Source organism: Xenopus laevis, chromosome 5S (assembly GCF_017654675.1).
Source record: "Xenopus laevis strain J_2021 chromosome 5S, Xenopus_laevis_v10.1, whole genome shotgun sequence".
Lineage (NCBI taxonomy): Eukaryota > Metazoa > Chordata > Amphibia > Anura > Pipidae > Xenopus > Xenopus laevis.
In genome coordinates this window covers 12,568,398-12,593,443 of record NC_054380.1, presented here as the reverse complement: position 1 = coordinate 12,593,443, position 25,046 = coordinate 12,568,398, and the positions used below count along the sequence as shown (strand labels likewise).

General features: G+C 40.1%; 1 protein-coding gene across 1 annotated transcript; it reads left to right on the top strand.

Annotated features, from left to right (window-relative positions):
- The first annotated feature begins 67 nt into the window (after positions 1-67).
- Positions 68-24,644, top strand: LOC108717693 (protein cornichon homolog 3). The gene is made up of 6 exons (XM_018264951.2): positions 68-826; positions 13,990-14,058; positions 16,340-16,387; positions 19,366-19,478; positions 21,623-21,766; positions 23,858-24,644. The coding sequence occupies exons 1-6, from the start codon at positions 746-748 to the stop codon at positions 23,883-23,885; spliced, it is 483 nt and encodes a 160-aa protein (XP_018120440.1). The 5' UTR covers positions 68-745; the 3' UTR covers positions 23,886-24,644.
- The last annotated feature ends 402 nt before the right edge of the window (positions 24,645-25,046 follow it).

Sequence of the window (25,046 nt, the reverse complement as noted above, 5' to 3'; positions counted from 1 at the left end):
TCTAATCAATGCCACTAAGCCTGATCAGTACCATGTCCAGCCCATGAGCTTCTAAATCTGCCCCATTTGCCCCATTACCAAACTACCATGTGTGATAAGTATCCTTACCCAGGAGGTGCCAAGGCTGAACAAAGCCCTGTCCAAGCAATATCAAGTCAATCCGTTTCCAGCAACTGTGACCCACACCTTGCCCAAGAAGTACAAAGAAGTATAAGCAGTTGCACTACCCTGAATCTTCCCTTATGTTCCTTAGCTGGGGGTCCTCAGACTGGAAAATCAAGGAGGGAGTGGTTTTTAAAGTAAGGTGACCTGGAGCTGCTCCAGTGTAAATGAGCTGTGTTTTTGTTTACATACAAGTTGTCCTGGAGCTTCACAAGTCATAGCAGACAATAAGTCAGCTGTTCAGTCAATATCAGCTTCCCTCTTGCACCCTCCAATAAGTCATGTGGGCATTAACATCTGAAGATCCCATTGGCAGGGATGAGCAGCATATAAGGATATTGACATCTCCTCTCCCTTGAGTGGGGGTAAAACAGGGAGCTGAGGGTCCCTTATGGAAAGATCTGTCTCACTGCTTCCAGGCACAGAAGTGACCTCCCCACCCTTACAATGGATGTAACAGTAAGAGAAGTCCTGGGGGGACAAAACTAAAGAATCCAGGAGGATCTACATGTACCCCAGATAAGAGACACAATTGGCTCATCCCCTCCTTGCCTGGTTCTACTGGACAACATTCAGGATTGTCATGGCTTTTACATTTGCTGCCTTCTGCTACATGCTGTCGCTTGTGCTTTGTGCAGCTCTCATCTTCTTCGCAATATGGCATGTAAGTAGGAAGGGGCAAAAAGTGGGGTTAGGGGGCAATGGTTCCTCATGACTAATATGCAGTTCCTGGTGAAGGGGAAGGAGATTAAATTGGGGGCACTGATATCAGATGGGCACTGTTCTCTCACTGGAGGTATGTGGCAGGAGGATGCAAGAGTAGGAATAAGCAAGAAGGGGCTATGGATATTGGGAATTGTAGTTCTACAAACAATTTATTATTAGTATTACAAACAATTATGAAACATGGTTGGACAGTGTTGCACTAATTCCATGCAAATCGGTACAAACTATTGACACTGAAGACTTTGTATTAAACAAACGGCACATAACTGGCAGTGATATATAGGGAGACTATTTTGCATTCCTTGTTTCCCCCTTTATTATACACTTTGTGGGATTTTTCTGCCATAGAACTGTCTGTAGGTCAGAGCAAGCAAAGTCCACACACTCATTATGGGTCACCCAGAGTAAAAATAGAATGCTGTAAGGAATAGAAATTCTATTTTATTGAAATAAAACATCACTTTTGAGGAGCGGGAACTTCAGTTCTAACAGTTTATATCAGTAATGTCCAACATGCAAACTCTCGCTGTTATTAAACCACAACCATGGTTGTGGTTTATGGCTTTTAAGTGTTTATGGCTTTTAAGTGTGCTGGGATTAGTCATCCATTGACTCAAGGAGTTTAGGATAATTCCTTAATCGAACACATTTGCAGTTGGTCATCATTCCCCCCCCTTTTTGTTATTTCTGGTTGCTAGGGTCGTTGAGCTTAGCAACTTAGTAGATGGTTTCATGGCAGGCTGGAAGATGGAAAGTAGAGAAGACAAAATAGAAAAGGGTTAATGCAGCACATGATGAAAAGTGCAGTTTTCGACGCAGGGTATTTCCACCGAATTTCAATGGCATTATTGCGACATAGAAGATTAGCACCCAAATGCCCTCCTGCTGATCCTTTCGAGCACTAGGTCCCCAAAATTACGCAGTTATGTTAATTTGCGTTCTGAGATTAAATAGTGAAACCCATTTTGTAATAAAAAGAAAAAGGCAGGTTTGCTCAGCAGTGCAGGGGTTAATTTACCAAATTGGGGGAAAATGTTTTTATTCTGCCTCTGGTTTTGATTGCCTTGGGAAAGAAATGACATTTGCCTTTCCAGAAACATGACATTTATGCTTTGCTTCATTTAAAGCGACACAGCATATCGCTCCAGCAGGAGGATTTTCCGATACCTCTGTTTGATAAGAAATTATTTGTTAGAACATTTTCTAAACTTTGCAGCTCTCAGGGTATGTTCACTTTCCTGCGCAGGTTCTGTGGGTCTGGTTGTTTAATGAATAATTTGCTTTCATTAAGATGTCTGTAATTCATACCTGGTGGGCTATTTAATGGGCCCAATACAGGAAGGGGTCTGGAGTTGTCTTGATTGATTCCTTGTTAAAGGGATACTGTCATGGGAAAAAAAAAAATATTTTCATAATGAATCAGTTAATAGTGCTGCTCCAGCAGAATTCTGCACTGAAATCCATTTCTCAAAAGAGCAAACAGATTTTTTTTTATTCAATTTCAAAATCTGGCATGGGGCTAGACATTTTGTCAATTTCCCAGCTGCCCCAGGTCATGTGACTGGTGCCTGCACTTTAGGAGAGAAATGCTTTCTGGCAGGCTGCTGTTTTTCCTTCTCAATGTAACTGAATGTGTTTCAGTGGGACATGGGTTTTTACTATTGAGTGTTGTTCTTAGATCTACCAGGCAGCTGTTATCTTGTGTTAGAGAGCTGCTATCTGGTTACCTTCCCATTGTTCTTTTGTTTGGCTGCTGGGGGGGAAAAGGGAGGGGGGTGGTATCACTCCAACTTGCAGTACAGCAGTAAAGAGTGATTGAAGTTTATCAGAGCACAAGTCACATGACTTGGGGCAGCTGGGAAATTGACAATATGTCTAGCCCCATGTCAGATTTCAAAATTGAATGTAAAAAAATCTGTTTGCTCTTTTGAGAAATGGATTTCAGTGCAGAATTCTACTGGAGCAGCACTTTTAACTGATTCATTATGAAAAAATTTTTTTTTCCCATGACAGTATCCCTTTAATATATCAGTTGGGCTGGGATGATGCTTTGGTACAGTTTAGTGATGGGCAAATTTATTCGGCAGACATGGTTTTGCAAAACTGCCGAAAAACGTTGCTGTGACAAAAAAGTCACGCGTGTAAAAATTGACATGCGTTAAAATAAGTTTGATGCCCATTGACATTAATGCATTTGGACAAAAAAGTCGCTCGTGTAAAATTTGACGCACGCGTAAAATCTGTCTTGCGTCAAAATTATTTTGATGTCCATTGACTTCAACGAGTTTTCACCGTTCACAAATATTTTCAGAGTTTTTGCAAATTTTTCACTAGTGTTTTTATTTGTGCAATTTGGCAAGCTATCACAAAGCCGCCATACAACCGAGATGGAAGCAGATAGTGCTGTTACAAAGCAGCCATGCAGATGAGATGGAATAGCAGTGCTGTTACAAAGCAGACATGCAGCAGATATGAAATTAGCTGTTTCACGCAGCAAAGATAGAATCTTATTGTTATCACAAAGTCACCATGCAGCAGAGATGGAACCATATAGTGCTGTCATAAAGCAGCCGTGCAGCAGAGATATAATCTTACTGTTGCTGCAAAGTCCCCATGCAGCAGAGATCAACCATAAAGTCTAAAGCACACCTTAATACCCCTCTGAATTGTGTCTGTATGTTACCCTCCCATTTAGACTGTAAGCCCTATGGGGTAGGGTCCTCTAGCCTTTCGTTTCCTTGACACTGAGAACTTAATCTGCAATGTAATTATATTTTATATTTATGTGAATTGTATTTTATAATGCACTTATTGTTACTTTTTATTCTGACCCCTTGTTTGTTACTACTAATTTATTTTTAGATAGAAAGAGGTATAATTAATTTATACCAATACCGCGCCACTGCACTATTGACAAAAAAAAAAAAGGGGGGGCTGCTTCCTTGAATATAACCGTTCACACCAGGTTTAAACGACACAGGAAATCTGAAATAGAATGTCTCAATTAAGATAAGCAATTAAGCCCCTAGAGCCACAGAGTGTTTAAAAATGGTGCCTGGAGAGCTATATTGCAGAAGATCCACCAGTGTGATATTCTTCAAGATTCCCCCTTTTGGGTATATACTCACAAGATTTCTTGGATTTTTGATGCATATAGTAATGTTCGTTCTTCACCTTATAAGTTTTCTCCAGTCATCCACCAAGTAATATAATGAAGATATAAGCAAAATATAGTATAATATTGCTTTAATAAATATTAAAAATCACCATAAAACAAACGATTTTCTACTCACAAGGATCACCAGATCATAAAGCACGTAGTACCCAAAGCAAAATAAAAGTCAAGAGTTCTCTGGGTCCAGGAAGGTTTCTCCTGTTGAGTTTGTGATCGATGAATAAATCAAACTTCTCCAATATCCCACGCGTTTCGCAGTCTCCCTTGACCGCTTCCTCAGGGAAGGTGTGATGATCACAATTTATTGTTTTGTTTGCCCTCAAGGAGCACTTTATAAATAAAAATATACATACATACATACATACAAAAGGGCAATGTTATATAAATTGCTATTTGCTAACAGAAAAAAACAGCCTTGCAGCAGAAATGGGGCCATATAGTTTGCATTATAGCACAGTCTATGTAATAAAACTCTTTATTTGTTGCATAAGCACCCAGGTCTCTACAGCTTTAAGGTGTGAAGCCTATACATTTTGTTCCTGGTGCAACAGATGCATTGTTTGTTATTCCTTGGGAGAGTGAGAATCAGAGGAGAGACAATTTATTTCAGCCCTTTCTGCTTGTGTCTCTAAAAATATAAATCCAGGGCAAGTTATAAAAGCCAAATGCTAGATATGCTCAGGGCCATGAGCAAGAAGCTAAAACTTTATGGCTTCAGTATGTAATTAGAGAGGATCCTGTTTTCTTCTGCCCAATTACCAATCTCCCCTCAGTAATCCTTAATTTAAAAAAAAAAACTATTGTTACCCCCAACCGGAGAGCAGGCTCTATTACTCCGCATCTTTGGTTGGGGATATTTTATTCAGCCAACAGGTGCCATTTAAGATAGACCTCTAAATTCACTATTTAAACCAGAATAAGGTGGAACCTCTAATCTCAATAAAACAAGACCCTTGCTCTTTAGTGTGGTCATGAAGTTTTACGCCTATGGCCCACCCGGCTCTGTGACTGCCATGATACTTTCCATCATCATAAGCAACAGCAGCCTCTCATTCACGCAAATGGAAAATGTGATGTCTATAGCAGGCGGGCATTGCTCAGGAACGCTACGGATTCCTTAGAAGACAACAGAGATCAATATGCCCAGAATGCCATGGGCCTTAATATAGGCAAATGAGTGGAAATTGTAGATGGTTTCATTTTTATGTTCTGTTTCTGCGCTTGCCCTTTGTTTTGCTGTTGATGCTTTTCAGCGATATTCCTAGACATATTCAGGTCAAAGTTTGCCCTGAGATGCTTCTCTGCTCCAGTGAAAGTATGGCTGTAGGCATCTCCACTGACCTCTACCTACAGCCTGGCACATACTGGAGCAGGGTAGACAACCTTTATATCCTGAGATAAGGAAGTGTGACGTGTTGTCTGATCGGTGGTATTGTTTTAAACTGCTACTGGTTTCTACTAGGCCCAGCAGTGCTATCAGGATTTCTACTGGCAGCTGCACTTGTGCAAACTAGCACCTTTTTGACTTCTCCACAATACATCTCCCCCTTTTTTAAACAACAGTCAATAACACAGTACTGTTACAATAAGCATTGCTTTGTTAGGCTAAATAATGACCATTCTGTGCTGTAGCAGGCTGGAATAGACATAACTATAATAACACAACTGGCAATGTGTAACCTTTGCAGAGAGCTGGACACATGACATCGTTTTTAATGGGGGCGAAACAACACACAGTGGGAGCCGCAAGAGAGATGGAGAGACACAACTGGAGATCAGAATGGTGATGATGATGGTGACCTGGGGCAGAGAATTGAAAGCACCCACATGGGGAGCCCTGGGAGGGGCACACAGGACAGGCTGAGATGGATCAGGAGAAATTCCCACTAGAGAATAAAAAGCAAGACCTTCTGTTTGATGAGAGGAATGAAGCAGAAAACTAGAGAAGGAGAAAACAGGGACCGTCGGGAGAAAGAGACTGGGGCTGAAATGTAGACATAATGGGACTTTATACATCAATAAATAAGGAGTCAAAGAACAATACATGGTTACTATGAACTTGCCATTAGCTGTCAACAACTGCCTTGTTAGGTACATATTCCCAAATTTGCTCCTAGTGTTTTTTCTCTTTCTCCTTTGGCTTGTCATAAGTTCAAGATATAAAAAGATGCTCAGATTCTTGGTTGAGCTCATGTGTAAAATACAGGGCGCATGGATAGATGGGATACTGCTTATTAGAGGCCCAGGTATGCTCGTGGATAACATGCCCTAATGTCTGGAGAAAGTGGGACTTGCAGGGTTCCCTTAGCATGTATCAGCTAAATTGCGCCTACTGAATTGCACTTACTGAATTGCAACTACCGAATTCCACCTACTGAATTGCACCTACTGAATTGCACCATCCGAATTGCACCTACTGAATTGCACCTACTGAATTGCACCTTCTGAATTGCACCTACTGAATTGCACCTTCTGAATTGCACCTACTGAATTGCACCTTCTGAATTGCACCTACTGAATTGCACCTACTGAATTGCACCATCCGAATTGCACCTACTGAATTGCACCTACTGAATTGCACCTTCTGAATTGCACCTACTGAATTGCACCTTCTGAATTGCACCTACTGAATTGCACCTACTGAACTGCACACGGATGCTGTAGGTAATGCTGTGCTCTAGAAGCCATGCCACTCAAATGCAGCAAGAAAAACTTGCAGCACAACTCTTAGAAAGTGGATGCTATACCAACATCAACACCCTCACTTACTTAATTGTAGGGAAATATATAGCAAATGTTGCACATGTCCCTAAACAAGCTGTAAAGTCTTTAAAGGAGTGGTTCACCTTTATGTTAACTTTTAGCATGTTGTAGAATGTTCTATTCCTAACAACTTTACAACTGGACTTAATTATTTATTTTTTATATTTCTTTTAATTATTTACCTTCCTGTTTCCAGCTTTCAAATGGGGGTCACTGCCCAACATATAGCATTAATATGAAGTTGCCCCTTCCTTTGATGAACAGCCTTCTACGAAGGTACTCACCATCAAATTAATTTGCAAAACTGCAATCACAATTTGCCAACGAAAAATCTGGCGTGTCAAAAAAAATTTGTTGCGCGCATTAAAATTGTCAAAATTGTTTGGACGCCCATTGACTTTAATGTTTTTAGATCAAATAGTCTTGCTTATAAAAATTGATGTTCACGTCAAAATTGATGCACTTCAAAATTATTCAGTTGAGATCTGGGATCGGGCCTGGCTTGTAATGGGGTGCTTTATCATCACACAGGGGTTCTGTTAGGTTGAGAATAGGACTATGTGCAGGCCAGTAAGTTTCTTACACTCACATCTGAGCATTATGTGAGTGTGGGGGCATTATTGGGCTGAAACAGAAAAGAACCTTCTCCAAACTTGCCATAAAGTAGGGAGCAGGGCCCCAAACCATGGAAAAACCCCTCAGACTATTATTGCTCCTCCACCAATCTTTACCATTGGCAATTTGGCTTCAGGCAGCTAGTATTCTCCTGGCATTTGCTAAACCCAGACTTCTCCATCAGATGCATTATGTTTGGCACTGCACCTGGTGAAATGACGCTTGTTTCCTCTGGTCCGCCATGAAAACCAACACCCTGTACAAATAGTTCTTATGCCGGCATTGCTTCCACAGACAGTTTGGACTCAGCAGTGAGTTTTCCAAGTGAAGACATGGCAATTTAGATGGAGTTTCTGAATACTTTTAGCCACAAAGTGCATATGTAACTATATAAAGAAAGAAGACCCCGCAGTTGTAGGGGGGCTAGGGAAAAAGGGGGCCTGGACAGCAAGGTCTGCTTCCTCCATAGCATTGAAATCCCCTCCCCGCGCTCTTCTTCTTCTTTTAAATGACTGAGAATACAGCAGGGGACTGGGAGTTGCAGACAGGCTCTTGCAGCAGTGCTTATGCACACCGGGCCCTCTGAAAATGTTTTTGCCTGGGGGGCCCTTCTTCTCATATGTCTTCTCTTCTATCTTATTTGTTTGCTCCTATCCCTCTCTTTTGTCATTCCACTTACTGGCCTTATCCTTGTCCCCCACCACACACAGATTCCTCTTAATCAATCAGGCACAATGGGATTACAGGTCCCACCTTATATAAATTCCTAATAAAGCAATATTAAGAACTGCCCAATGCCCTACCATTATAGGAGCATAAAGCTTAATTACAGCAGCTTAAATCAGTTTGTGTTTATACTGTACATACAGGTATGGGATCCGTTACCCGGAAACCGTTATCCAGAAAGCGCCGATAGACTCCATTGGACTCCCATAGACTCCATTATAATTAAATAATCCTAATTTTTAAAAAAGATTTCCTTTTTCTCTGTAATAATAAAACAGTATTTAGTACTTGATCCCAACTAAGATATAATTAATCCGTATTGGAAGCAAAACCAGCTTATTGGGTTTGTTTAATATTTACATGATTTTCTAGTAGACATATGGCATGAAGATTTAAATTATGGAAAGAGACGTTATCCGGAAAACACCAGGTCCCAAGCATTCTGGATAACAGGTCCCATACCTGTAATATATTCTCCCCTGAAAAGCACTGTTTTATCATCTCAAGGGCGGTGGTTATGTTTTTATGTATATTTTGTTTTATTTTATACAGCACTACTTAAGAACATAGCACTGTAAGCAGAACAATACATAATACAACAAACAGGGTCTTTACAATAATAAATACAAATAAATACAAAGAACAGATAAACATTAAGAGGTAAGTGTCAAAGAGACAAAAGGAGATCCCTGTGCCATAGAGCTTGCAATCTAATGGAAGAGTAATACCGATAAGGACGCATTGGGGTTTTTTCTAACATGCAACAGCACCAGTAAATGTAATGCTAAATGTTTTGACATAGGAATGTATAAATTGGAATATAATAATGTACTCAGAGGCAGGGGCTGGAGATATGAATAGGATTAAGGCTGGAGAAATCAGGTATCTGCTTCAAGTTCCAGACACTACCGTAGGGCACAAGAGGTATCAAACGCAATTTTAACAGGGTCTGAATGTTAATGTGAATATTTACATATTTCGCCCCTGGATGCTTTGGGGATTAATAGAAGTGACGTTAAATTTTGAATAATTAGCAGCACAAACGTCCATCTTTCCTTGGCACACCAGCCTTCGGGAATTATTTGATAGAAAATAGTTTTCAAATGTTGCATTTTCTTTAAATTTAAAGCAAAATCCTCCAGCACTAAGAGCAGTCCTGTAGCTTATAACTTGTAGACTTTAGAGTCTGATGCAAAGCACCGTTTATTTACAGATCTCCCATTATTTAAATATTGAAAAATAGGAGCTAACAGGGGAACCATTCTCACCACAACAGTTACACTGGGACGCAAAGCTCACCCACTTCAGTCCCACCACCTTGGATTTCATAATTTGAGACTGTCCCACATAAATCATGATTCATAACAATGGGGAGAGAGATTCTACTGCTTAGCTGTTGCCTTTCCATGTGCTTCTTATATCACTTTCTTCATGGCTTCTATGGACGTACTACTGACTATATATAAAATGCAATGGTGTAGGAGTCATTCTAGGGGTGTTCATTGGGCAAATTACCTCTCTCCTCTGATCTGCTTCTTATAAATAAAGCCAGAGCACAGGAGCTGCAGGAAGCAAATACAATCTTGTAATTACCACCAGCACCTGGTCAGGCATTAATTACAGATATTCTCATAATACCTTGTAGAAAGACATAAAGAGATGCACTGGTGTAATTTAACCTGAAAACTCCTTTTATTATGTAGCTTAGGTAAATGTTCCTGCTAAATTGTGCTTAGTACAGGGGAATACCTATGCTGCCATAGTTTTATGGGATCTCTCTGTGCAGTATAACCCAAAAGAGGTGCCTTTATTCAAACGCAAAAAAGATCTTTCACAACTATTAGTTGAGGTCTGACGAAGTCAGAGCAACAAAAAAATGTAGTCACAATCCAAAAAATAAGATAGTAATTTTTTGGATTGTGACTACATTTTTTAATCCACTACCATGTTTGGTCATTTTTAACTACTTTTTAATTCAACTAATTAATTTTTTGGGTCTAATACTCTAAATTATTGCACTGCACTTTACTTAAATAATGAATTTTTCTATTTATGGACGAATTTAAGGAGTAATATTATTTCACAGATGAATTGAATTAGTTCGATTTTTCAATTTTTCAATCTCAAAGTATTCAGGAAAAGTTAATGTGGTTATAACGGCATTGGCACTTTAAAATCTTTTTTTAGTATAATTTCTTATGAATTATTGTTGTTAAATAAGTAGGGTGCATCACCTATTAGAATTTTCCTGTCAACCTTAGAATCATAATTATTGGTGGGGTTTCTTTTTTCTTTTCCTGTAAAAAAAATCTCTCTGTGCAGACTATAAGCAAACTTAGGGTACTGTTCTTGCTGAATTGTGCTTAGTACAGGGGAATACCTATGCTGCCATAGTTTTATAGGATCTCTCTGTTCAGACTATGAGCAAACTTAGGGGACTGTTCCTGCTGAATTGTGCTTAGTACAGGGGAATACCTATACTGCCGTAGTTTTATGGGATCTCTCTGTACAGACAATGAGCAAACTTAGGGGCTGTTCCTGCTGAATTGTGCTTAGTACAGGGGAATATCAATATCCTTATAGCTTTATGTTCTCACCCTGTGCCCATATACATGTATGTAACCAAAATGATTCGCGAGGAAAGTTACAAAGTATCAGAAATGAAGATGCCGGGGATTAGTGACATTTCCTTTTGACCCTGTGGTTTTCTGTATTAATTCAAGCATTGATAAACCAGTTTGCTTATTATTTATACTGTAAGAGTATTCCCATCCTTTCCGACCCGTAATCTATTTCAGAGCTTCCCTCAATTCTTTAGAATGATCTTCAGCAAATGTGTATTTCCCATGATAGGTTGTAAATCACAAGGAGTCCAGCAGGGACAGTATGGCAACATGGATATAATATAGAAAATGACAATATAAAGGGAATCTGTAGGGACTCTGCAATAAGATCATGTCAAACGTTGTGGTGCCAGGGTCCGAATTCTACTCACAAGATATTTTATTGATGCCCTATGCTTTGTTTTACATTTTAAAGGACAAATTTATCTTTACATTATTTTGTATTTCTCTAAAGGAAACAAACTCATTATTATTTTCCTATTGTTTTATTTCTTCCAAACTTCTATGGAAACATCACTGCCAGTTCAGCCTTATTAAAGGGGATATATCACACAAATGGAAAATGTAATATAAGCTTTATCTTGCTGCAATGAGAAACATTCTCAAAATAATCAATTAAAAATTCTGTACCATTCATGAAATAATCAAGTTACTCTTCACTCGCCCCCTCTGAGCAACCTGTCTCTCTTCATTCTGTCTTCCTGCAGTAGGTGGAGTTAGTTTTTGATTGACAGTTAGGTCTAATACATCCTTTGGGGGGGTTGCACCCTTAACCTAGGTGCTCACTATTTAAAAATAACCGGGTCTGATGGAAATTCTGTTTATCTGTGTGCAGGGTGTTTGTCAGAGTCTGTTATTGTGTTACCTTTTGTTTGTGCTGGAGTTGGTTATTTGAATTATTCTGTTAAGAAAGGGGGCCCCCCCTAAAAGACGTATTAGACCTACCTGTCAATCAAATTCTGACCCAGACCTCAGCATGAAGAGTGACAGGTTGTGGAGCGTGAGATACCGAAGACTAACTTGATTATTTCTTAAATAGTACAAATTTTTTTAATTGATTGTATTAAGAAAGAGTCTAATTTCAGTGAGATGAAACCTATAATCAATTTTCATTTTCTCAATAGATCCCCTTTAAGCTGCAGTATGGAAATGAAAAAAAAGTGATATATTTTGACCAGGTCTAGTAACCCATAGCAACCTATCATGTGCTATTATTATTAATATTAATAATATTAATATATTATTAATATTTATAGCACCATTTCCCCCAGGAATGCTGTACTGAGAAAAGGGACACAAATTCAAGACATATCTGTTACAGACAATTTACCAAAATCAATTCACAATTACAATTGAATATTGTTAGGAGACATTAAGGGGCGGGCCCTGCTCTCAAGAGCTTGCAATTGCTTTTAAGCATGAGACCAGTAAATGCTACTTGCTGATTGGTTGTTGTAGGTGACTAAATTCAGGGCTGGATTCGGTACTTGCCTAGGCCCTGCCTAGTTTTAGGGGCCTGGTCCACCCTGGGTTCATGCCATCACATCACATTGGGCCTGCAGCGTGTACAACCACCATATCCATCCAATGCTGCCTAAATTCTGCTGAGCATACAGTCACTACTGCCTACATAATCTCTCATCTGGCCAGGGCAGTTTGTTGTGCAATTGCACAATAATTTTAAGGGTCCAAATCCAATCCATCCAAAGTCTAGATCTGGAGTAGGATGGAGAGTGAGGGTAGACTACTGGAGTGGACCAAGGGCCATGGCTGAACTAAACCAAACAGTCTTACTCTCTACTTATCACATTTCATCTGCCTGGATCTGGAATGGTTAATGGAGTTCTCACGGGCTATTTCTACAGTGATCTTACTGTCATGAACTGCAAGTGCTACAGTCATGGAATGCTATTGAGCCACAATATTAATGATGGTGGACACTATGGGGGTCATTTATCAACACTGGGCAAATTTGATCATGGGCAGTAACCAATGGCAACCAATAAAATTGCTGCATCCATTGTTCAACTTGCAGCTGGCTTTAAAAAGCTATTCACTGATTGGTTGCTATGGGTAACTGCCCATGGGCAAATTTGCCCAGTGTTGATAAATGACCCCCTATATGTCTTCTGGTGCATTCTGTTCTTCTCATGCTGCCATTCCAAACAAGGAAAAGGGTGTATTTTTGAAAAAGGGGCATGATATGCGAGGGTTGTGGGCACAAAGTAGGCATGGCCTCACCCCCTATGATATGTGCAGCAGATCATTGTTCCTCTATATTTCTATTAAAATGGGGGCCCAGTAGAAGATGGGGTCACAAAAGAACTACCTTCCCTTCCCTAGGGCCCCCCTGCTCTGACTAGACCTGTAGCAAACTTTGCACATTTAATTACATTGCTCTGTTTTGCAAGCTGGAGGGATAACATATGCAGCACTTCATTTTTTTGAAGTCACCCAAAGTTGCCTCGGGCAGCTTAACCAGATAAAAAGTTTAAAACACTTTAGCAGCACTGCTCTGCCAATCACAAATGATGTGGAGACAAAGGTAGGAAGATACACTGAAGCCCAATACAAAATAATTGTGACGCGTATGAAAGGGTTTATTTCATTCTATTAAAGGGCATGTAAAGGCAAAAAAATAAAATCCCATTTTTACTTTCTTTAATTAGAAAGAAACCTATCTCCAATATACTTTAATTAAAAAATGTGTACCGTTTTTATAAGAAACCTGACTGTATGCAGTGAAATTCTCCCTTCATTTACTGCTGTGGATAGGAATTGTCAGACGGTCCCTAACTGCTGAGCAGGGAAACAATCATACTTATGTACAGCAGGGGGAGCCCCTGCCTTACTTCCCAGCCATGCAGAACTCAAGCAGCTTTGTTTATGACAATCCCTAAGCAGCCCAGACCACACTGAGCATGTGCACAGTCTTAGTCTTGCAAAGATGTTTAACAAAGTTACAAGATGGTGACCCCCTGTGGCCAGCTTTTAAAGCATAAATTATTTGTTTGATTAGGCTTGTGGTGCAGTAAGTTCATGTTTATATTTAGTATACAAAATACAGCATTTCTAGCCTTATTCTATTTTAGACTTTACATGCCCTTTAATTGAAGTCAAGGGAAAATCCATCAATCGGGTTGATAAATGCAAATACTCCACCAGATTAATATTCTCTTTCAAATATTTCTCCTGCAGATAATTGCTTTTGATGAGTTAAGAACAGACTTCAAGAACCCAATAGATCAGTGTAATCCGGCACATGCGGTAAGTCTGGTTTCGTTGACCAGTCATGTGGTGTTGGGGTTATTTGTTGGTATTGACATGTATTTCATTAATGAGCTTTTAATTGGCCAATATCTTTATATTAAATTTTCACATTTTACATGGAAATAATGTCAAAGTAAGGGAAAAGTTATGTTCTATATCTGTGATGTATCTCCTGGTTGGTGTCGAGAGACTAAGGTAGGAAAAGCCAAGGGAAGTTATAGACCCTGTATTGATCCATGGGCTGCTCTGATCCCATGAGTTGGGCAGGTTTGGGCTGAAGCTTGGCCATAAGGACTGGGCTTTGGTCAGTAGCAGGTTTCTATGGAGAAGTTGTAGTGGACAGTAACTTTTAACTGTGAGATGCAACTTGTCTCCCACTGTCCAACTGCCAATTATATTGCACTGAACCCATCTGACGTTAGCATAGAGGGCTCAAATTAACAATTACCTTCTCAGCCTTGGGTCAGGTTGGGCAAGGGTGAGAGGGTTGAGGATTAGTGGGTCTCAATAAAGGGACACTGTCATGAATAAATGTTTTTTTTACAAAACGCATCAGTTAATAGTGCTGCTCCAGCAGAATTCTGCACTGAAATCCATTTCTCAAAAAAGCAAACTGATTTTTTATTTTGCATTTTGAAATCTGACATGGGGCTAGACATGTTGTCAGTTTCCTACCTGCCCCACACATGTGCTCTGATAAACTTCAGTCACTCTTTACTGCTGTACTGCAAGTTGTAGTGATATCACCCCCTCTCTTTCCCCCAGCAGCCAATGGGAACACAACAGAACAATGGGAAGGTAACCAGATAGCAGCTCCCTAACACAATATAACAGCTGCCTGGTAGACCTAAGGACATCCCCTTAATAGTAAAATCCAGGTCCCACTGCAACACATTCAGTTACATTGAGTAAGAAAAACAACAGCCTGCCAGAAAGCAGTTCCATCCTAAAGTGCTGGCTCTTTCTAAAAGCACATGACCAGGCAAAATGACCTGAGATGCACCTACTCACCAATATTACAACTAAAAAAATACACTTGTTGGTTCAGGAATGACATTTTATATTGTAGAGTTAATTATTTGCAGTGTAAACATTGTAATTTAGAAATAAAAACAACATCATAAAAATCATGACACAATCCTTTTAAGGCCCAAATAAGTATTAGTCAGGAGAGGTTACATGCAAGGTTGAGTTACTATAGATGCTAAAGGGATACTGTCATGGGAACACATCAGTTAAAAGTGCTGCTCCAGCAGAATTCTGCACTAAAATCCATTTTTCAAAAGAGCAAACAGATTTTTTTATATTCAATTTTGAAATCTGACATGGGGCTAGACATATTGTCAGTTTCCCAGCTGCCCCCAGTCATGTGACTTGTGCTCTGATAAACTTCAATCACTCTTTACTGCTGTACTGCAAGTTGGAGTGATATCACCCCCTCCCTTTCCCCCCTCAGCAGCCAAACAAAAGAACAATGGGAAGGTAACCAGATAACAGCTCCCTAACACAAGATAACAGCTGCCTGGTAGATCTAAGAACAACACTCAATAGTAAAATCGAGGTCCCACTGAGACACATTCAGTTACATTGAGTAGGAGAAAATCCAGCCTGCCAGAAAGTAGTTCCATCCTAAAGTGCAGGCACAAGTCACATGACTGGGGCAGCTGGGAAACTGACAATATGTCTAGCCCCATGTCAGATTTCAAATTTGAATATAAAAAAATCTATTTGATCTTTTGAGATTTGGATTTAATGTGCGGAATTCTGCACTAGCACTATTAACTGATGCATTTTGAAAAAAACATATTTTCCCATGACAGTATCTTTAAAGATAATGAGGGCAAATGAGTGAAAAGCCTGAGGCTTCTACAAGTGAGGAGTGTCTTGGGTCCCTAACTTGTTTACCTCAGGTCATAGTATAAAAACTAACTAGTGTAGTAACTAAAAACCCCTGTTTTGTAAACACATGCACTTGCATTTATACTGAATTATTTATGAGACAGGGGACCAGGGAAGTGCATTGTAAGTAGCACTTCCATTATACTTAAATATACTTTAATTTAGCCTTTAGAGTGCTTCCACAACGGCCCGAATTTTGTATAGGGTGGCTCACAACTGGCCATTATTTCAGGATATTGTATCACAACTATAGAACAGCAGTGGACAAGATTGCAGCAGTACCTGAAGTGACTGAAGTGTGTGTTAGTATATGGATTATATCACCCCCTACAATGCCTGTTTGTATATCAATGCTTAGCAGTTTCTATTTTTTTCACAGCGGGAACGCCTTAGGAACATTGAACGGATTTGCTTTCTCCTCAGAAAGGTGAGCAGAGACTTAAGAGAAGAGATACCCCTATTCTGAAGTCATGGGGTTTTTGCCTCCTGAGTCTTATGATGGATGGGAAACTGTTTTAATAAATGTCACACAAGTATATTCCAGGGAATCTGAGGCTCTGTGTCTCTGTGGCAATGGGTGTCCTCTGCACTTTGCACTTCATGTATTTGTGCCATAGGCAGGTGTTATTTATAGGGCTCCTTGGACCTCCCTAGTCTGCATTTTACAGTGGGGGTATTATTGTTTATATTCGTATAGGGATTTATTTTCAGTATAGTGATCCCTAATCCCCTATGCTCTTAATGTCAATTGCTGCTCAAATTGCTGTGAACCCTACCCATTTACAAACGGCATCTCGTTATTTTAATCTAGAGACACCTTCAAACATTGGAGAGGGCATTTGATTTGATCTGATCAGCCATGTTTGTTTTAGTCTTGTTTTAGCTCTGCTTGGCCCAAGTATAGTTCCTTCTAAGCTGAGGGTACAAAGGCTGTATATAAATGCCCAAACCCGAGTGAAAGTAGCCACCTTACTTTAGCTTCTTTGGCTCCTTTCGCAAATTCGGGTCTTTTCGCGTCTTTGGGTCTTTTCAGAGCGGCTACAGGTCTTCGGCGCTGCAGGAACTTTGAATCACAGCAGGGCCCCTCTTTAGCCCCAGGCCTAGTACAGCTGTACCCCTGTGCCCCCCGATGGCGGCCCTGCATACCAATATTGCCAACAGTTTGGTTGCTATTGGTAACTGCACTGGGTTAACCGTTGCCTGTGTTCAGTCATAGACCGCTGATGGCAGAAACGTTGTTAGTCATAGTTTTAATAAGATGAGTGCAGAAACTTCATAGCTGGCAATTCTAGTGATTCCTAACTGTAGTATATATAACTCAGTCACGCTGATGGCAGTTCCCATTACAATTCCCATTTTATCAATATGAAAGCAGCACAACTACATATGAATATATTTGGGCTATTAAGCTATGTGCATGGCAATGTATATTGAGGGCACTGTCTCTATTTTCTGACCTCATAAGGAACTCTATTCATTGAGCCAAAGCTTCAACAAGAATCTGTCGCAGTGTCCTGGGTTTACTTTACTGCTTCATTTGTTAAACGGGGGGCGACTTATCCAAGTGTAAAGGGCCCACACTATGGATCATTTGGCCCTAAGAGGATGGATATAAATCAGTCTGATGAGAAGATTATTCAGATCATTATCTTCCCAATTAGTTAGGAGAATCGAAATGGTTTGTTTTTCCCTTAACAAGAAATAATTACCATTAAGCATCTAACTGAGCACATACACAGTATCTAATAACTGTTCCATTTGCAACGTGTGCCCATAGCCAGTTCATAAGTAGAAAACATCAGCAGCGCCATAACTAGAGTCGCTTGGTGCAAGATTTGCCCCTCCGAATATGTACCTGCGCATATTCCACATTCTGTCCTCCATCCTTGGGCTACAACATCACTGATGTCCCAGAGGGGGGGATGCACCTCCCTGTCACCCCTTGTAGTTACGCCACTGAACATCAGACTATTGTATCCTGTTGGTTTTATAGTTCAACAGAAAGACTTTAAATATAAACTTGACTCTAGCATAATCAGCGTGTACGTATTATAAGTACAACACTATTTGTATTTGACACTTGAAGCAGGGTCCCAGTAAAATGGAATTTTTTAGTTTAAATAATTTTTAACTAAGAGGTAAGTTTTGCTTCCATTTGGTAAAAATAGCAATGCTATGTAAACCAGCCCCTCCTTGGAGTGACTAGTGTAGGTGCACCTGTTCTTATGAATAAATAACACAGTGGCCCCAGCATTTCATGACACAGAGATCCAGCCATATATGACACAGTGGCCCAGCCGTCAGGCGCCCTAGGGAACTCAACTGGGCACAATGGCCCTACCCCCTGTGCAAGCAAACATGCGTGTATATGCACAATTATATAACAGGGAAGTGCACAGAGGTGAGGATCGGTGTGGAGTGCCAGTGGAAACAAGACAGTCCAGACTAGGTGTAGGCAGAAGGCTCTTCAAGAGGTGCCAGCGCCACCCAATCATAGGGAGTATAGGGCAGGCAGAGTATGGCACATAAAGGGATCATAGGGCAGGCAGAGTATGGCACACACAGGGAGCATAGGGCAGGCAGAGTATGGCACACACAGGGAGCATTGGACAGGCAGAGTATGGCACACACAGGGAGCATAGGGCAGGCAGAGTATGGCACACACAGGGAGCATTGGACAGGCAGAGTATGGCACACACAGGGAGCATTGGACAGGCAGAGTATGGCACACACAGGGAGCATAGGGCAGGCAGAGTATGGAACACACAGGGAGTATAGCAACGTGTAAAAAAAACGGATCCGCACACACACCGATTAGTGCAGTCGGGGATTATCCCCTTTTATTCAGCCACCAAACATCAACGTTTCAGGCAGAGTATGGCAGACACAGGCAGAGTAGGACACATAGGAGGCATAGGGAAGGCAGAATACAGCAGGAGACATGGACTCTAAGATGGACTCTAAGATGAACAGTTCATACTGTGTTACATACAGTGACACAATGCTGGTGCTTCAACAGCATTTTGTATAAATTGTGAACAGGTGAAAAATTCTGGGTCTGAGGTATGAACAGTACAAGACTTTAGGGGTGTGAACAATAGAGGTGTTACAATACAGGATTTTATAGTCTGAATATGAGGTGTAAATAATACAGGGGCCAGTTAATCTAAGTACTGATACCTGTTAAAGTTTACACAAGGTATAGAATCACATCAGGCAGACTTTCATGTGGGGGTCACACCCGGGGGGATCCGCGGGTCTCCAGTTGGACAGATCTGGCTTCCATGATATCAAAGTCCATTGAAGAACAGGTATAATCTTACTGTATAAATAGGATTGTTATTTAGGATTCCAAGTTTTCATATGTCTATATCTTACTCCAGGCCTTTTCTTTCCTCTCACTAGCTGGTGCTGCCGGAATATTCAATCCACAGCCTGTTCTGCATAATGTTCTTATGTGCGGAAGAATGGTTAACACTGGGGCTCAATGCTCCATTGCTTTTTTATCATATATGGAGGTAAGTACATATTTTCTTTTATATAAATGATGTGATAGCATACTTCCCAACATTTTTAAAATAGAAAGAGGGACAAAAAGTTGTCCCATTTTATGGCCACCCCCCTAATTACCATTTCCATTTTACAAAATTTGGGAGGTTATAGAAATTTGAATACATTTCTGGGGGTTTAGGGTCAGGTTTTATATGTTATTACAATTTTCAAAAGAAGGTAAATTGCCCTTTAAGCTGCAAGTCACAGTTTTCCCAAGATGGTTACAATTGTTTCTTTGCTTATCTTAAATTGTTACAAATGTATCAAGTTGGGCTCAATTCAGCAGGAACTCCCCCTAAGTTTGCTTATAGCCTATATAGAGAGATACCATAATTCTACAGCAGGATAGGTATTCCCTGCACTAAGCACAATTCAGCAGGAACAGCCCCCTAAGTTTGCTCATAGTCTGTACAGTGAGATCCCATAAAACTATTGTAAACCTAAAAGACGAAACCTTTATTCAAATACCAAGAAATTATATTCACAACTATTAGTTGAGGTCTGACGGATGTCAGAAAAAACAAAAATTATTTTAGAAAAGAAAAAGAAACCCCACCAATTGTTATGATTCCAAAATTGGCCAGAAATACTGCAACGTGATTTATTACACTTGTTTACTGACAACAATTCATAAAGAATTGTAATAGAATTAATAAAGTGCTAGTGCTGCTATAAATTCATCCATAAATAGAAAAATTCATGGATTTAAGTAAAGTGCTGTGCAATAAATTAGAATATTAGACCCCAAAGAAAAAAATCAATTAAAAATATATATAGAAAAATGACCAACTTTAGGTAGTGGGTTAGCAATTGAAGTCACAATCCATAAATTTAGATTATAGAAAATAGAAAAAATAGATGGTGGAGTTGTCCCATAAACTAACTGCCTGATTTTTTCTAAAGCCTGGGACACCACAAAGATAAGGCAGGACAGGGTAACCGGGGCTGTGGCCTTGGTATTTAACTTGCCCTAAATGTTATTAAGAGGCTAGGTATCCCTAAAAAGCCACAAACCGTCGGTCCCTTAGAAAGGAAGGAAGATTGTAAGAGGTTGTATAGAATAAAGAAGGATTAGACCCCGAGCTCTCTTGCCCCCACTTCCGTTGAAAAACCCAGCCCAAATATTTCCTATAGATCGATTTGGCAAAATTCAATTTGACCACAAGAGGATCACTAAAAACGCCGACGTACGTTTCGCTGAATAGCTTTGTCAAGGCGAGGCTTTTTAGGGATACCTAGCCTCTTAATAACATTTAGGGCAAGTTAAATACCAAGGCCACAGCCCCGGTTACCCTGTCCTGCCTTATCTTTGTGGTGTCCCAGGCTTTAGAAAAAATCAGGCAGTTAGTTTATGGGACAACTCCACCATCTATTTTTTCTATTTTCTATAATCTAAATTTATGGATTGTGACTTCAATTGCTAACCCACTACCTAAAGTTGGTCATTTTTCTATATATATTTTTAATTGATTTTTTTCTTTGGGGTCTAATATTCTAATTTATTGCACAGCACTTTACTTAAATCCATGAATTTTTCTATTTATGGATGAATTTATAGCAGCACTAGCACTTTATTAATTCTATTACAATTCTTTATGAATTGTTGTCAGTAAACAAGTGTAATAAATCACGTTGCAGTATTTCTGGCCAATTTTGGAATCATAACAATTGGTGGGGTTTCTTTTTCTTTTCTAAAATAATCCCATAAAACTATGTCAGCATAGGTATTCCCCTGTACTAAGCACAATTCAGCAGGAACAGCCCTCTAAGTTTGCTCATAGTCTGTACAGAGAGATCCCATAAAACTATGGCAGCATAGGTATTCCCCTGTACTAAGCACAATTCAGCAGGAACAGCCCCCTAAGTTTGCTCATAGTCTGTACAGTGAGATACCATAAAACTATGGTAGCATAGGTATTCCCTGTACTAAGCACAATTCAGCAGGAACAGTCCCCTAAGTTTGCTCATAGCCTGTACAGAGAGATCCCATAAAACTGTGCATCATAGGTATTCCCCTGTACTAAGCACAATTCAGCAGGAATATTCATTCTGCAATGACTCTCTAAGGAAACAGAGTAATAAAACATTTGTTTTCATTATGTTGCCCTAGGTATTTCCACAGCCCGGCAGACAGCTCAGAATTAGCCTACGACCCACTGGTAGTAATGAGTGCAAGTACATTGAGTTACTGCCAGAAGGAGGCCTGGTGTAAGCTGGCATTTTATCTGCTCTCGTTTTTCTATTATCTGTACTGGTGAGTTTCTCTCGTTAATTCCATATATACTCTATGCATGTGGCATCCCTATATCCATGTGATATATATCTGTCATGTTAGGAAGCTCTGGTCTCATAATTTAGGGAAATTAAATGAAATATATACTCTGCTTAAAAAGAATGTACTTGCCATTTCATTTTTAAAACAAAGCTAAATCTGCCAGTAAATTAATCCTTCACCTTTGTCATAAAAACATGATATATAGTTAGTGTCCCTCTGTATCCAAGGCCAGGGGTTCCTCAATAGTTATACCACTGCCTTCAAGGAGATGTCTGTATTTATATATATTTTTAAAGCACTACTGGTATATGCAGCAATGTGTGCAGGGTCAGATTGGGCTGGTGGGACACTGGGAAAAAACCTGGTGGGACACTGGTGGGCCCAGATCTGCTCCCATCAGCCTGGAGCTTGATAAAGAGCCGTGCTTGGCTCTAAACGTTGTAAATGCTGCCCTGCGATTGTGAAGAAAGGCATATTTTAACTTTATACTGGAGTGCTGCCCATTTCGATTGGGCCCAGATCTGCTCCCATCTGCCTGGAGCTTCCTGATCTCTCCCAACCGAAAATCACAGGCATGCCTTGCTGGAGGCAGATGGAGGAGGGTTCCAGGCGGCTGCTGATGGGGGCCCTGATGTTGTCTGAAGTTGGCAGGGGGTGGGTCGGGGACCTGGAGTGGGTGAGTGCAGGCCCCTGATGTGGCATACCTCCAAAGATTTTGGAAATAGAAAGAGGGAGAAAAATGTTTGGTGCGAGTAGCGTGGCAACATTTTTTGACCACACACATTTTTTACCACAACCCTGAATTACCATGTTCATTTTACAAAATTTGGCAGGTTATGAAAGCTTGAACACATTTTTGTGGTTTTAAGTGTTATTACAGTTTTGCTTATGAAGGTGAATTGCCCTTAAAGCTGCAAGTCACAGTTTCCCCAAGAGACCCGCTTATCTTAAATTGTTACAATTGCTTCTTTGCTTATCTAAAATTGTTACAAAAGTATCCAAGTGCACCTGCCACTTTGGCTCTCTGCCAAATTAAAGGAAAACTATACCCCCAAACAATGTAGGTCTCTATAAAAAGATATTGCATACAACAGCGCATATGTAAAATCCTGCTTCATGTAAATAAACCATTTTTATAATAATATACTTTTCTAGTAGTATGTGCCATTGGGTAATCCTAAATAGAAAATTGCCATTTTAACAAAATAAGGGCCGCCCCCTGGGATCGTACGATTCACTGTGCACACAAACAAACCAAACAAACTATACTTCTTAGGTCACATGAGCCAATTAACAGACAGTTGTGTCTTTTACTTCAACACTTCTTCCTGTTACAGTTAGAGCTGCAGTATTTCTGGTCAGGTGATCTCTGAGGCAGCACACAGACCATCACAAAATGGTGGCTCAAGGCAAGAGATGTAAAAGGGCAATATTTACTTAAATATATATTCCAGTTTGGTAAGATTCTTTAATATGCCACTTAATATGATATAAACTGTTGCTTAAGTGTTCATTTTGGGGGTATAGTTTTCCTTTCAGTTTTAGAAACGTTGTATCTTTTTCTGGCTGTTCAGTGCAGGATATCAAAGAGAAAGTCGGGACATTTCAGTAACAATCCGGGACTGCGGATTGAGCTGTCAAAATTAAGGTATGATGTAGTAGCCTTGGTCGGTCCAGTCCAACACTGACTGTGTGTATTTACATTGTCTGCCATGTAAGGAGGTCTCTGCCCATTTGGGTTCAGTTGGCTAAAGTCTTGTTACGTGTTTCCTTTCTCTGAATCAGTGTAAGTGGCTCGACGTTAACCCTAAAGTCGCAGGACTAATCCTTCTTTTTGAGTGACAGCTATTATGTTCCTATGCAGCAGCCGCACTGGAGAGATAACATTATGGGGGAAGTGCAATATAAATATATATTTTGTTGAAAGCTCAGACTATTAAAAGGCACATCTTTTCTTGAAGGGCATCATAAGAACAAGGAATGGGGCAAAAATCCAGTTTGTTTGTACAATGTCAAATGCAATTTCTTCTTTTTAAATCCAAAAATATGCCTTTTGTGTTTCCCCTTCAGCATGATATACACCTTAATGAGTTCCTAAGGACCCAGGGAAGAAACATTACCCTGACAGTAACTGGAACGTGTGGCTGAAGAGGAGAGACACTTTTGAATTGTTCAGACATTGCTGTTAAGGTTGAGATACACAAACTCCAGCCCACAGTTGAAAGAAGACTCAGATATGGCAAAAGAATGACAAGAAAATGTGCCATTGAGCAGTGCCACATGCAAAGTAATGAGAGCTGGGCAGGGAATACTAGTGCAATGACACGTGGCAATTGTTTTCTGCACTCGATTACTTAGGATGGGTCATTATTGAAGAGTGGATCAGAGAATGCAAAATATGGGTAATTGGTTAATATTACAAGTCATCAGTTCTGCATGATGTTTCTAGCTGATGGACTGTGCCAAATGCATTGCAGAGGACTCCAAATGGAATAGACAAATTACCTTGGCTGGTGACACAACTACAATGTTTTGGTACCTCCGAGAAATATGGCTTTGCTGGAAAGAACCTGAACAATGTAGCTCATGGACAATGTAGGTATTAAACAATGTAGGTATTGAACAATGTAGCTCTTTAACAATGTAGCTCATGGACAATGTAGCTCATGGGCAATGTAGCTCATGAACAATGCAGCTATTTAACAATGTAGCTATTTAACAATGTAGCTCTTTAACAATGTAGCTCTTTAACAATGTAGCTCATGGACAATGTAGCTGGTTCTAAGATCTGCTGTTTTCAGTCTGCTTTTTTAATGAAAAATGGCCATATGCTTACATTTTATAAAACTTGCTTTGTTTTTACTACTGGGATAATGTTAATGTTTTTGGTATACTGCACATGCTTGTTTCCCCCCTCTGAGGTTTTGGCCACCTTAGGCAGCTTTTCAGGTTTCACCCTCTTTATACCCGGCCCTTACCTTTCTGAGAGCTTTTTTGGGATGACGGGGCTGCATCGCTAATGCAGAGAGTGCAATTGTGTTCTTTGAACTAAAAGAGCTGAAATTCTGATTTAGAAAACAGAGATAGCAGGAGTGGTGTTTTGTCGCCCCTGGTAATTTGCAGGCTGCTCCTGCTCTCTCAACTCACCTCCTGGCAGCAGCACCCCTGTTCTAATAGGATGTTATGGGGGTTCTTTATTAAAGTCTGAATGTTTTATGAAAACATTTGCAGATGGCAAAGTGCAGAATTTCACCAGGCA